The sequence below is a fragment of the Myiozetetes cayanensis genome, unplaced genomic scaffold (genome assembly GCF_022539395.1).
Source record: "Myiozetetes cayanensis isolate MyiCay16 unplaced genomic scaffold, myiCay2020 scf2-11, whole genome shotgun sequence".
NCBI classification, from domain to species: domain Eukaryota; kingdom Metazoa; phylum Chordata; class Aves; order Passeriformes; family Tyrannidae; genus Myiozetetes; species Myiozetetes cayanensis.
In genome coordinates this window covers 51,132,796-51,147,646 of record NW_026087411.1, presented here as the reverse complement: position 1 = coordinate 51,147,646, position 14,851 = coordinate 51,132,796, and the positions used below count along the sequence as shown (strand labels likewise).

The following is a 14,851-nucleotide window of genomic DNA, read 5'->3' as shown; positions in this document are numbered from 1 at the left end:
GTTTATCTGATAGGTTATTATTTCATTTCATATAGAGTTCAGGCATCTGGTAACTGAAGGGAGACACGAAAGTCCTACCTATATGTAAATAATAAATATACAAGTAAGTGTAGAAGTTTAGTGCTACTCCTCTTTGGGAAGGGTTAGGACTTCTATCAATACAAAATTGTCATAGGTTGTAGTACTCTGTAAATGTTGAAGAATTTAACTCTTTGACTCTTTACTACATTGATATGATTTTCTCTTTACAGTCATTTAAGCATTTCAAGGTACAATATGAGGTAAAAAGGAAACAGATTGAAGTGGCAACGCAGTCATTAAGGAAAGATGGTAAATTATCACTCGATCAAGCTATGGTGAAGCAAGCATGGGAGAGAGTTTCTTCCAGAGTAAGTTGCAAAATTATTATACTATATAATTTTTTATTAAATGAAGGATGAGAATTTAAAATCATTTAGACACTTCTTTACTATTGATTTTGTTAGGAATTAGGAACCTAAAAGTGGACTAAATTTCTAGCACTGTTGTGTTATTTTGTATTTGTTTTGAGAATATTGACTGCACTACCATCTTCAATATTGCCTGAAGATAGAATATGAACTTTAAGAAAAGGACTGTACTTTGAGGTTTCCCTTTAATGAAAAAGTGTTAACACTGCCTAGTGAAGTTCAAAACATGGATAAAAAGAAAACACAATGCCCCTTCCAAACCCAGTGTTCTAATGCAAAGTGCTAGTTACTTGAGAAATTCTAATATAACGTTTTTTTAATATAAAGAAAAAACCTTTCTATATAGCACTGAATACTTTATGAAAAAATGAGACTTTATTTCTATTTTTGACCTGTTTGCAATAGTAATAAATTAATATTAGTATTTGTGATAGTAATTTTTACAACTGAATGAAAATCCCAAGCAAGTTGTATTGTTTATCCCAAATAAGAAGTTATTAGCTCATTATTACTAGTGCATATTCGTAGTGTACCTATGTATTTTTTATGTCATATATTTAATAGAGGATCTGTTTAAAAATATTCTGGAATTCTCACATAATTTGCATTATGTTTTCACTCCCATAACTGTGATTGCCAATAAGACACTGTATTTTGCTGCCATATTCTCACCTCCACAGTCTTTTGAGACTCATTTGCACTTGCATATATAAAATATGTTCAAAATAGAGATAAAAAGATTTTATTCAGGAACATGAATTGAGTTACATTGGTGGATGAAGGTCTTGCATCCCTTACTGTGCCTATTAAATGTTGAAAACCCCAATCTTTAGCTTGTCAGTTGTTTCAGTTTATTTGTGGTAATTCTGTAACTGAGTTGCCATTCTGAAAGGGAAATACATGAATCAACAAATCCTTACAGAGATTTTGTTGCCTGTGAGAATGCTATAATTTCCAAACTCATGTGGAGTAGTGTATCTAGATTTATGTCTCAAACATACTCTGTTATGTAGGGTTTTGCATCTTTCAGTATAAAGGCTGATTTTTATCAATGTACTTGTTTGTATAATTTAACAAGGAAGGAATTTCAGTCCTTTCACTTTTATTTCCTAGCTTCTTGATTGGCACATACACCTTGATAAATCTCTTCCTGCACCTTTGGGTACCATAGGTGCTTGGCTCTACAGAGCAGAGGCTGCTCTGAGGGAAGAAGTAACTGTTCAACAAGCTCATGAGGAAACAGCAAATACAATACACAGGAAGCTTGAACAACATAAGGTAGATGTACATGCATTCATTCTGTGCGTTACACTTCATTGTTTCCACAGCTTTAAATGATCCATACTATACAAAGATTATTATTTCTAGTTTCTGTGGGTTGTATCATCCTAATGGTGACTAAAGCCAGTGTCTTGTCTTGATGACTTGAACTATGATGTCCCTGTATCTTACAAGCAATATTCGAAACTGCTTTTAAATGTTCCTGCTTCTTTTATCTGAAAGATACCAGATATTAATATTTTAATTTCTATGTAAAATTCCATAGAGAGCTCGTAAGTTGGGTACATTGTTCAGCCAGTAAGAACGTATTGGGTGAAACAGGAAAGAGGGAACAAATCTACTGACTGTGTTGATATCACTGCAGGGGATATGCATGGAGGGGGGAAAATCACAATAAAGTGTATTTTCATAGGGTTGTGATGACAGATAGCATGATAGCCATCTGTGATGGCAGATAGCATGCTGTGGTAAACAGGAAACTTTTCCAGATGAATTTAAATAGCTGTACCATTATTCTTTCCTGAGTCCAAGTTCTCATTTAAAATTTAAACGGTGAAGTTTGTCTGCATTTATGTAATATGTATGAGAAAAATATATTGGTGAAAAAATATTTTGGTGAGAAGATAAAAGAAACTGAACCAGTAAATAAAAGGGAAAAGATGGTGTAGAGAAAGGCAGTACTTGAGGCAAGTAAGGCTGTATTGTTCTACATATCTTTCTTTCTCTATTACTACTGTTTTAAAATTTGATTGTGGATTTGTTATTTTTTGTGTTTAGGATATGGGTGGGGGTTTTGTATCAAAAAATAATGTCATCTAGTGACAAGCTGTAAAGTTTCATGGTCATGTGATTACTTTTTATTAGAACAATTTCAGCTCTTCTAACTTTAGTAATAGCTAATAAAATTAAACAATATTAAAATCTATGAGGAAGATATGTCTTTTTTCAGGGTCTAGTCTCTTATAATATTGAATTTCACTAGCTTTGTTGTTAACATCAAACATTTAGGGATTCATAGGATTTGGCATTTGTTTTAAAAATGGCATGTCAAAGACTCTTTTGGTCTTAGAATGTGAATGCTGTAGACCTGCTTTTGATACACTCATAAGAAAGACAAAAGAGTGTATCTTAAACTGTGTTTTATTTGCATCAGAAATGCTGTGGTGAGGAATTTTTGTACCAAGAAATAAACTTTGATTTAGGTTAATCTGTGCCAGAGGAGTTTTCCCATGAGAGTAGGATAGAAAAAGCTTCAAGAGAAGGATGTGTAATTATATCTGCTCCTGGAGTTTGTTTTGTTGCTCAGATTTGAATTGATGAATCCTAATGTGCTATTGGATAGTACCAGGAATACATTAGTGTATTTTTTTCAGTCCTTGTTTCCTTGTTTCCTTGGGGTTGTTTGTTTGTTGTGGTTTTGTTCAGACGACATCATCTCTTTCTTTTTATCTTTGTTTCATCTGACAATGGGTTATTTTAGTGAACTTTACAGCCTATGGCCGTTTTGAACTTAGTACAAAACGTACCAGCTTATTTGGACTAACCTCTTGGAATCAGGCAAGCACTTAAGTTTATTCTAGTTGATATTGCAACAAAGATCCAGAAATCAAGGTTAATGTCTATGCTTTGAGGGTCATTTTACAGAGCAGGATTTCATTTTATGAGAACACTGTATCTAACTTTTCATGGGCTTACAGTTCATGCTAGATGAACCTATGGGGGTTTGTTAGGGGGGATGCATGTTAGGGGGATTCGTTTTTGTATGGCACAGTCTCAAATGCAGCTGAGATATTTGTTCCAATGTGAAACTATATTAGTCACAGGAGTTTTCACCATGGTAAAATCAGCACATCACTTGCACCTGAGAATGACTAGTTAATTTCTCTTCACAACAAGGTGTTGGCTGAAGTGGAAAACAATGAAAATTCAGGCAGATTGGTGGTGATAGTGGGGCCATTTAGTGAGCTGAGCCAGAGAATTACCATTGATTCCTCCTGTGCAGACACTGGGTGTTGGCTGGGTAGAAGCCCTTCCTTGGCACAGAGGAGTAAATAGACATGTATGATCAATACAGAAGCCTGCATTTTGCTCTCAGGTGAGAAAGGGGGAACCTTGTATGATCTCCTTTGCAAACAGGCTTCTGAGCACTTTGTGCCAGCAGCTGTCTGTATGCAGTAAAACACCCTCCATTCTAATCCTCTCAACCGCTCACTAGGGACTTGACGTGTTACTGTTAACAGTATCTCTTCAAAGGGTGCTGCCAGTCATTCATTTTAATATGTAATCTCCAGGAAGCCGTTTGAAGCAGTGTTGCTTAGTTACAGTTGGAGTGTGCTCTGCTGTAAGGTTTTCGCTGGTACAATTCATATTGCAGGAATACAGGTCGCGTACCACATTCTGCATTTGTTCGTGCAGTATTGAGAGAGAAATCCTGAAATCTTTTGATGGTGAGAGAGTGAAAAGTTTACTAAATATTGAATATATACTTACGTAAGGAACTAGAGATCTTCTGCCTATATATAGAGGAGTAGATTAGTTGCTGAAAATTTTAATCTGTATTTACTAAAGGTTAGTATCTGTTGGAAAGATGTAAAGAGTAAATTTAGCAAGATTATGCTGTTGTGATGTGAGCTTATAGGCAGACTGCGTTTTGGGGATTATTTAATACAGTTAAGAGTTCTTGTTTTGTTATACCTTTGCAGTGCATCCTCTGTTTTAAAATCTTCCATAATTGTTTGGCATATCTGTAACAGAGCTTCACATAAGGGGGTTCCCTGTGTAAATGTTCAAGTTAATGTAAATGCTTTTGTGGTATTCATGACCTTGCATGCAAATGTGAGAGCATGATCAAATAGTTAACTACACTGAGTCATCAGTGAAGGCTTAAAATTGTGCTTATTAGTTAGATAGCCTACTGTGAGCCTTTTCTCTACCTCCCCCCCCCCCTTCTCAGTTTCTCTCTCTTTCTTAAAATCAAATCAGGATCTGCTGAAAAATATAGATGGTCACAAAAAAGCATTCCATGAGATCCACAGGACCAGGTCTGTTAATGGAGTGCCTGTTCCACCTGACCAGTTAGAGGATATGGCAGACAGGTAAGGCTTTCAATCTGAAATTAAAAGCTTCTGTACGTGAAGATGAGTCTGTTCGCTTTTTAATCTGTTGATGGAGAAATCACTGTCTGGTTATGTTTCTCAGTGACAAACTGAGATGGATGGAAAAACCTCCTAGAATATTCATAAAAATATACTGAAAAACCTGATGCTTTAAAGATTGATGAGAATCAAAGCAAGCTATGAATTTTGGATGGGAATATTTTGACTCTGTATTGATCCTGTTATTGCTTGTCCCTGGAAGAAATGTTATATAAGAACAGCCAGGATGCATGTGAAGAAAAAAGAAAAATGACTTTGCAAAACTTAGTTACAGATGTAAATTGATGATTTCTGTGAATAAACAGAAACATAATTAATTTGTTGTTCAAGAGCAGTCATCAGAATATCATCAGACATAATTCAGTGTTTGTAGACTCTGAATAAGGTGAAAGATTACAAAAATATTGGAACTATAACTAAGGCTTTCAGTCTCTCCTGCAAAAATGCATATTGCTCTATTTTACTACAGTGCGATTTGTTTTATAGGTTTAATTTTGTTGTCTCCTCATCTGAGCTCCATCTGTTGAAGATGGAGTTTCTGGAACTGAAGTACCGTCTACTGTCACTCTTAGTCCTTGCAGAATCAAAGTTAAAATCATGGATTATCAAATATGGAAGGCGAGAGTCTGTGGAACTGCTTCTTCAAAATTATATTGTAAGTTGGGGTTGTCTTCTTTTTATAATTATTTTTGAAATGTTAATATTTAAGTTTTCTAGAAATGAATAAAAGAACACAAACAGAAATAAGATTTGCCAATCATCAACTTTATGACTGTATTCCTATGGAATATGTTTTCAGAGGTGAATCTGTCTTCCCTATGGAGGAACTTTAGTCAAAAGGCTAAAATTTAAAATTGTTCTCTTTGCACCATTTCTTTAAAAAGAGAAACAATGTCCCAGGTGCTAACTGTTTGATGATTCATTTAGCAAGCAAATCTGGAGGTTCCAAATCCTAGAATTTTACTTACTTTATATAGCAATTGTGAAGAACTTAATTTCATCTTCTTTTACCACTGCAAAGATGTACTTTATAGTGACTATACAGTTTAAGAAATAGAGTAGGTTTTTCGCATGCATTCCCACACAGTACTTTTTTAAAGTCTTCCAAATGAATAAAAAAAAAGATGTTATTCTACCTCTGTGTACTTGTTCAATATACTGTACTAATAGGGGAGTCATTGTATTCTTTTAAAGAATAATTTTTTGTTGTTGTTCTACTCAACATTAGTATATTAAACCTATTAATTTATTTCTGTTCTGGAAAGAGGTTGCTCCAGCTCTGCATCAGCCATATACCATGTTCAGAAACAGAAACTATTGACTTACAGGAGTTAATTGATAAGTTGTTTCTCTCTCAGTCTTATGCTGCTGTATCTTTTTAAATTCACATGTGCAGTGCCAAGTGGTAGGTAGAAAGATACTACTGCTGCACTTCCACGTTGGGGCGTGAGGGATTCTTTCAAAAACAGGGCTGGTCTAAATACTTTTTTCCCTTTCTATCTAATCCATACAGTGAAATTGCATGGGAAAATTAAGTCTAGAAAGAATTCATACAGTTATAGAACCAGTCAGAGCTAGGTCGATGTGTAGAGAGCATTGTCAATGCCCCCACTGCTTTGGAAGGAAACTTCAAACTCGGTGAAGTTGCTCTACTCAGGAAGAATTTCTATGTTTAAACTTTAGCAGTTAGGGACAAATAAAAATTCAGGAGTTGTTTAACCCTTTTTTTTTTTTTAGGCAATCTTTGCAAAATTCAGATATTCCTTGAAATAACTTAGTCTGCTAGAGTGATGTGCAATATCTAGGACTTATAGTCCATTTATTTATCCTGTAACTGTCAAAAAAAACCTACAAAGGTAACAAGGGATATAATAAGAAAATTGATAACTTTTGGATTATTTTTTTATGTCACTCTTATTTTTTACTTTAAAATGAACATCAAGTTGTTACTTTGTATATTAATTTGAAGTTGTCACAATTACTCTTATGGTTCAGACCACTAATGCTGAGGTGGTCATTAGGGAAAGAAAATGCTTCCTTGTATCATTTTTGAAACCACACAACATCAAAACGAGGAGATCGGGACAGGAAGATAAATATATCTCCTTTTCATTCTTGATGGCCTTGATTTCCACATCTTTCAAGGTATCCAATGATGGAAAGAGAATTTATTTGCTTTGGCTTGCCTGGCACCATTCTTGTAGGACCAAGAGCCAAGTGTTACTCTTCCGGGAGATTAGGAGTCTTATGTAGGAAAACTGTAGTCAGTACCTTATAGTCAGTGACTATATTAGTAGGAGATAAAAATATAAGTCTGTTTGTCTGCCAAAGCAGACTGAGGAATGTCAGCATTCTAGGAACATGCGTAATTAGGATATGGATAGAACATATGCCTGGAAAATATTTATGTACTCTAGCTTAAAAATAAAAGTGGTGTTTGTTACTTCATCTTATCTTCTTTTCACCCGTCTGTCGTATACCAGAAGTAAAGGTCAGCACAGATTGTACACCATCAGCCTGAAGAATATATTGTACCAAAGTCTCAGCTGTAATGGAGGTGCTAGATACAGTTATCCATGGATTTAAACCCACAGAACTGTGTTTTGACATTGCTATCTGAGCACTTTTTTTGTTGGGAAAGCTGTTCATTTTCTTCAGGAGTCTTGTCAGATGGGAGACCATATTAATCAGTAAAACATCTATGTTTGATTTTTGAAAATATTTCAAGTAGCTCTTGAGGTCAGTGTGATATGAATTGTTTTTACTCATGTGAAGTCTCAAAGTTTTTGATTCAGGTTAAAATGTCTTGTGTGGGTTTGGTAAAAGTGAAAATCAGGAATTTGTGACATAATTCATGGTAAAGCATGTAGTTCTTCATACATGGCAGATTTTGTTTTAACAGGAGAGCAGAGAAAAATTCTGGTTTTGACTTCTGGTTTCTTTGGTTATAAACACATTCCTAAATTACATACTAGATAACTGTGGTAATTTGACATGGTAACTCTCAAAGGTTTAAAAATAGAAGAGATTTAGATATATGCTGGCTGGCAAATTACTTTTTAAAACATTTTTTTATGTTATATAATGTGAGTTGATGAACGCACAAAATCTAATTCTCCTCTTCAAAATACACTGAACTTTTAAACTTCAACTGAAACCTGGGTTTGCCAGTCACATTGGTCTATTTTTGTCTATTCTGGCATTTCAAAGCTTTTATAGATGTATGTGGGGCACACACTCCTTAATTTTGTAATCTGCAGATGAGGAGGCTTGGGATGTAGCATAAGCTACAAACCAGTCCAAACTCTACCGTTCTCTCCCTTTTTTAATAGTGGTAATACAAGATAACAATATGCTTGCATAATATAGACCTATAGATTACATGTTGCACTTAAAGGAAGTAACATTTCTGAAAGACGTTAAAAAAGGTCAGTGTCATTTGCCATGAGGAATAAAGAGGCATAAATGTCAGAGGCATATGTTCTTGACCAAAATTTTTTCAGATAATTTATTCATCACACTATAACACATTATACAGCTAAACCATCACTCAGAAAGGAAAAGTACTGTGTCACACTTTGGAAAAACAGCATCTCTTTGTGCAGGGTTTCTGTAATCTTATTTTTGCTAGTTGCAAAGCAGGTAAAGGAAAACTGAAGGATAAGGCAAATGTTTTTTATTTCTTAAAGTGTAACCCCTCTTTCTGCAAAGGCTTAATACAGTAGCAGTTTTTAAAACTTAACTGGATTTGATTTTTGTGGTGAACTATATGAAGGAAATTCTCTCTTCTATTAAAATTATTCCAGTTACATTTCAGTGTAAAACAGTTCTCATTAAATAACTTGTAAGTTAATTACTCAATTTTAGCACAGTCTAACTACCGTATGCTGGTGAGTTCAGCAAGTCAGCAACTAGCAGCCTAAGAAAGGTTTAAATAAACTTTCTGTGGGGAAAGTAAATAAATCTCTATTTGTAACAATATACTCTGCTGTAGAATTAATTTGAAAAGGTGAAATTTGTATACTATTTTATAATTATGATAATTTAAATACTATTTTATAGTGATGGAAAGATGAATGGAGGAATAATGAAGTTAAAAGTTGTCGTCACTATCCTGATGTAATTTCATGGAAATTATCCTTATTCTTAATACCTACCTTTATTTTGTCTGTTGTGTCTTTTTTTCCTTTTCAGTCTGTTATTGAAAATAGTAAGTTCTTTGAGCAATATGAAGTTACTTACCAGATCTTGAAAAGAGCAGCTGAAATGTATGCCAAAGCAAATGGTTCAGGTAAATGTCTGTATTTCTTTTGTTACTGTGACAGCATTTTAATCTATTTAGACATAAGTATCCTCTAAAGAGACCTCCTAATATTTGTTTTGTCAGTGCAGCAGAGCTGTTCACCAACAGCAGCTGCAGTTCACCAGAGACTGCAGCCTCTGGTAGCAATTTCACATATTCTATAGCATGTCATGGTGTCCAGAGCAGCCTCCCCTCCTGCTGTTAGATTTCCTCCTGCTGTTAGATTTCTTCCTGCAGATCTCTGAATCTCCAGAGGGAGGGTGATCATGTTCAGACTTCCTCATGGGAGAAATCCATCATCCATGCTAATTTTTGGATTATTTCAGTGTTGTTGATTTGTGCCAAAGGTGTTGGGGAGTAGGGGAAATCACATTCTGGTGTCTAGAAATGCTCCCTGGCTCGGCTTCATTTACTAGAAAAAGACAAATAGAGAATTGGTCTCAGTATTGTTGTAGTTGCAGAATTATCCTTTGATTTATTGAAGGTTCTTCATTAACTTTGAAAACCTGTAAGAGGAACTCAAATGATAGTTGAAGTATGGATATACATGAGAATAATGGGTAACTGATTCAACAGCTGCCTCCTGTCATTCCTGAACATTGCTGAGTTCAGTGAGAATTTGAGGCCAATATTTGACCTAGATAATTACAGACACGAGGTCACTTTAATCTCTGCTGACAGTGATGTCTGTGGAGGATTGCTGCAGCTTCTAAAGGGGAGAGAAAATGGATACCTTTGTTTGTTGAGAAATTTAAGTTGATAGCGATACCCAAATTTTACAAAAGTAAATATTTTTTACAAGGTATTCTTAGAAAGAATAATTTATTCAATGCTATTAATAAAATCCAATAACAAATTACTTTCTGAAGGACAAGTGCTCACATATATGAATTCAGCAATAGCAGCAGAAATTAGAGGACACCTTAGCTAAAAACTGTTTAAAATATCTGTATTCTGTGTATTTTATGAAGTCTCAGCATTCTCTTGGTCCTTTTTCTTCTGTTTTTTTTTTTTCTTCTGGAATGAGGACACACTTTTTCCTTTATTGCCATGTCGAAAATATTAAAAATTAAATGGAAAAAATTACCAGCAGCTTAGTTTCAAAGTTAATGGAAGAAAGATCAGAATTTCATTCCATACTTCTCAATGCAGATATAATATGAATTTTTATATAATACATCTCTCATTTTTTGCCTTTTTAAGGCAAGTTTATCCCAATTTCTTTTATTGCAGATTTGAAATGAACACCACACAGAATATGCAGTGTGCCTGTTTTAATTTAGCATTCATTTTATGTACTTTTCTCAGTCTTTAATTCACAGGTTTAATTTCTCAGTCATAATTTTGCACTAAAATTGGGCTGTGAACATAAGCATATAAAAGCCTACTGAAATAGAAGTTAGAGTAAAATATAATTCCCTGGTGATAATGGATAAGCGTAACATGAAGTTAAGCTTTACAGAAACAATAATATCCAAAATAATCAATGTCTTTCCTGTATCTCAGTGGAAGAAGTTGAGAGTGTGATGAAATTCATGAGTGATACCACAGCTCAGTGGAGGAACCTCTCAGTAGAGGTGAGAAGTGTAAGAAGCATGTTGGAAGAAGTCATTGCTAATTGGGACAGATACAGCAGCACTGTGGCAGGGCTGCAAGCTTGGCTGGAAGATGCTGAAAAAATGCTGAATCAGCCTGAACATTCTAAAAAGGTATGCCCTAATAGCATATGTATTTGGTTATTTTGTAAATTAGGAAACATGGGATGTGTTTTTTGCATTTGCTTAGCTTGTTTTGTGAAATGTCGTACAAGAGCGAGAGATTTTTCCAGATTTTCTGTACTGTCTTCATTCATCATAGGAATTTCAGTGTTTGCTTGTATAGGATCTATGTATATACACACAATGAAGGAAAGCACATTTGTGACAAAGCATAGTTGTTAGAGTCATCTTTGACATGAATATAGGGCAGCAGTATTGCTCAGAGATAGGAATGTTACATGATTCACTTAAAAGCAAATACAACTCTTAACACCAAAGTGCAGAGTCATGGCCTACCTATAAAGACACTTGAAGAAAATTGTTTTCCACTGATTTTTCTACCCTATAGATGAGAGATTTCAACATTCATTGTATTACAATATTAATATGTATTGTTATGTTTGATGGGTAATTAATTTTTCCTTACCCATTTCCCTGGCATTTTAGAAATCTTTTAGACAATTTGTTTTGGGAACATGCAGTTATAAAGATATTTTTTTCTATTTTATCTTTTTATAGAGTAATGAAGCACTAGGATTTAGGTTTGTGAACCTTCAGTAATGACCCAGATTGACTTGAATAGTCCTACATTTAATAGGTGCTAAATTTGCACCCAATCCCAATGTAGCAGATATATTGCTCTTAACACGAAAGTAGGGGTTTCATAGGTTGTTAAGATGACAAATTGACATTAGGTCAGGAATGAGCATTTCATGTTATATGAAGGAAAAGGATAATTTTTGTTTAAGTTTGTTATTTTAAACTGATGTAAAATAATGGAATACACTTTTAAAATAAAAATAAACCCGTGGAAAGTAATAGTTTGGTATAATATAAATACAAACAGTTATTACTGGTCAGGAAGGATGATTTCGTCTGATCAAGGTGATCTTAAATAATGATGTATTTTTTATGTGAGTAACTGGGCAGTGTCTAAAATTAAATACTCTTTCCATGAATATGAATAAAATTAAAACATTTACTTCTCTGATCTGATTTATAACTTTATTGTTATATAACAATAACCAATATGTTATATATACCCATAGAGTGTATACTTACTTCTGATTTCTAACATATCCAACAAGTAATTCTTACTGCTCTGATAAAAAAAAGCCTTGTTGAAAACCTCAGACATTGTTTCTTCTTCTTTTCATTATCTCTGTATCATTTCAAGACCAACACATACCACTGTTCTTTTTGGAAAAGAAAGTGGCTTGTTGGCTTTCTCATTGGTTTCTGTTTTCAGAAACCTTACTGTGAACCTGTAATACAGATCTTGCAAAAAAAAAAAAATATCAGTATGCACTTGGATTTTTCAAACTGCTCCTTCTACAACTTCTTTGTTTACTTGCAGTACCTCTTAAGCACTTTCCATAATAATCTCATTGTAATTGCGCTCTCCCACACTTTTCTCACACATATTTATTGAAAAGTTTTCAGAGAGCTTGTAGATCTCATGTAGGACTTCCTTAAAAAGAACTGCATTGTTTTAATTAAGCATAGTACCTGCCAAACTTGTTTAATTTTTACACGTGCTTTAGGTTGGCTTCTGAAATGTAGAGAATCCCCAGCAGGGTCTGAGGAAGGTAAAGTTTTGTGGGTATAAGTGTGTGGGAGCAAGAATGTGAGTAATTTACTCCATGTGCTTTTTCCTTCTTGACCTCCAGTAACCCTGACCATTGAAGGACTGACCAGTGCTAGATTCAGCAGTCTTCCTTACTTTTGAATCTGCTCATAGAGGGTAGGCTTTGCACATAGCAAGGGGTTTGCTCCGCTGCAAGTGGAAGATTCAAACTGCAGATACAATTTACTGAAGTGGTTAAACTTATTCACTGATACATCGGTGCACAACACCTGTACATTACTGATCTCAGCTTTAGGAATTGAATCCACTATGTGTTGTTTTCAGATGCAACTGAAAAGAAAGAGTTAAATGGATGTATACTGGTCAATTCTCTCTACAAGACATTAGACTAATATGCATCCATTTGACCTTTTCAGTTGCATCTGGGCTGGTTTTGCATGACAGTATGGTTGGATAGGACTTTTTCACATCCACCCTTGAGCAAAGGATTGCATGGGACTGTCTCTGGCAGTCAACAGTCTTGGAAATTGTAGGGTAGATCGATAGTCATAAGCAAAATGGATCACTGCCCCTTCCTAAGTCCTGAGGACCAAGAGTAGCAGGGACAAGCCAAAACCATGTCAGAGAAGATGTAGACAATCATGAGACAGAGATGGAGTCCTGTTTTGTTTAATGGTATAACTGGAGTCATAGAGTCTGCCTTAGGTATTGCCCATCCTCTTGAAGAGAGAAAAGGAACAGAGGGAGATGGTCTTTGTCTTCTATACCAATTTATGTGCATGTACCTGCCTGCAAAATGCATGCAGTCTACTTAGGCTGTCTTACTGGGGGAAAAGTATCAGTGAGAACCATTCCTTTCACCTCTGCACTCACTTGCTCTGAGACAGGAGGAAGCAGTGATCAAGAATCAGTCTTCAGGGGAAGAACCCCTTTACAGCTTGTATATGGCTCAGGTTGTTTCAAGACAAGACAGAAATTAGATGAGCCCTAACAATGCTTTTAGTCATAGAGCTTTCTCTTAAGGAGGAGTTCCATTTGTTTAACTGAAACCACTCACCTAAATGAGTAAAATGAGCTTTAAGTTAACTGGCAGTAATTTTTAGTTCCACAGGTTATGTTCGCAGACATTGAAACTATATTATGGCATATTTGGTGTGAAGAGCTTCAGAGGATAACTGTTCAAAGAGTTTTTATCAAACCATTAGCTGGTGATTAAATTTTGCGTTTGTGATTTAAGATAAAGACTAATTGAAAGGGTTTTGGAAAGGTGTTTTCATTTGCTTCTTTAGGATTTCTTCCGGCACTTACCTCACTGGATCCAACAGCACACAGCCATGAATGATGCTGGTAATTTTCTGATTGAAACATGTGATGAGACTATTTCTAGAGATCTTAAACAGCAGCTTCTGTTACTAAATGGAAGATGGAGAGAATTGTTTATGCAAGTTAAACAGGTAAGTGATATTGCCGTTGTTAGTTAAAATATTTACTTTGTCATTTCCATGCAAGCAAGACAGATTGCCCTACTAGAAAGACTATAGTAGAACTTAATAAGGTGTCTAGCTGTTCATCATTATTTAAATCAGAAATGACTCACTGACAGTAGTTAATTTTATTGGGGGCTCTTCCTTTATTTGTCTTTTTGGTTATACAGCTATTTAGTGTTATTTTTTGACATTTTCAACCAGTATAAACTGTAGTTTTTTGCTGTGGTCACCTGTCTTGATGCAGAGAATGTTTATACGTATCCTCTACTGTTCTTCAAAGAAAATGATTGGGGTTTAGTAGCTATTGTTATTGTAAAAGCTCTGTAAAGCTAAACAGTGAAAGTGGTGAAAATTATTATAACTACTCTTTGATGAAAGCCGTATTCAATTATTGTACTGCAACAATAAGCAGGTACAACGTAAGTTAATTAACTAATTGTTTTCCCCAAATCAGTCAGACTTTACTTCTGTCTTACCCACAAGGAGGCACTGATAGTAAACAAAAAAACCTATCCTTTATCTCATTAAAGAGATTACTGTTAGGAAAAGAATTGTTCTTTCTAGCAAATACAGAAGATGTGAGCCTAAGTACACCGAAGTATTTCACACCCCATAAACACATTAGAAAATATCTTTGCTATAGTCAATATGCATCTAATGATATTGTCCCCTTCTGGTGATTTTAAATCACCTGTTTGAAGACACTGGATCTGTTTTCTTTACTGGCATGACTATTTCCTGTTCAGTCAAGTTAAATGGAAAAAGAAATAATGATTGCTTCTGTTTTATTGTAACTTTTCCAGACTGTTGACTAGAATGCTCTCAAGCTTT

The 14,851-nt window shown here is 34.8% G+C and overlaps 1 protein-coding gene across 17 annotated transcripts in view; it reads left to right on the top strand.

Moving 5' to 3' along the window:
* SYNE1 (spectrin repeat containing nuclear envelope protein 1) overlaps nt 1–14,851 on the top strand; it is a 298,651-nt gene that overhangs the window by 71,191 nt on the left and 212,609 nt on the right. For 16 of the 17 annotated variants that reach the window (XM_050314877.1, XM_050314878.1, XM_050314876.1 and 13 more), the window contains 7 exons: nt 252–389; nt 1,563–1,727; nt 4,713–4,825; nt 5,372–5,540; nt 9,080–9,176; nt 10,695–10,897; nt 13,823–13,987. In XM_050314877.1, coding sequence (XP_050170834.1) covers nt 252–389; nt 1,563–1,727; nt 4,713–4,825; nt 5,372–5,540; nt 9,080–9,176; nt 10,695–10,897; nt 13,823–13,987 — 1,050 coding nt within the window. Of the gene's footprint in view, nt 1–251; nt 390–1,562; nt 1,728–4,027; nt 4,178–4,712; nt 4,826–5,371; nt 5,541–9,079; nt 9,177–10,694; nt 10,898–13,822; nt 13,988–14,851 lie in introns of those variants that run through there. The other variant, XM_050314873.1, reaches the window with a different exon arrangement.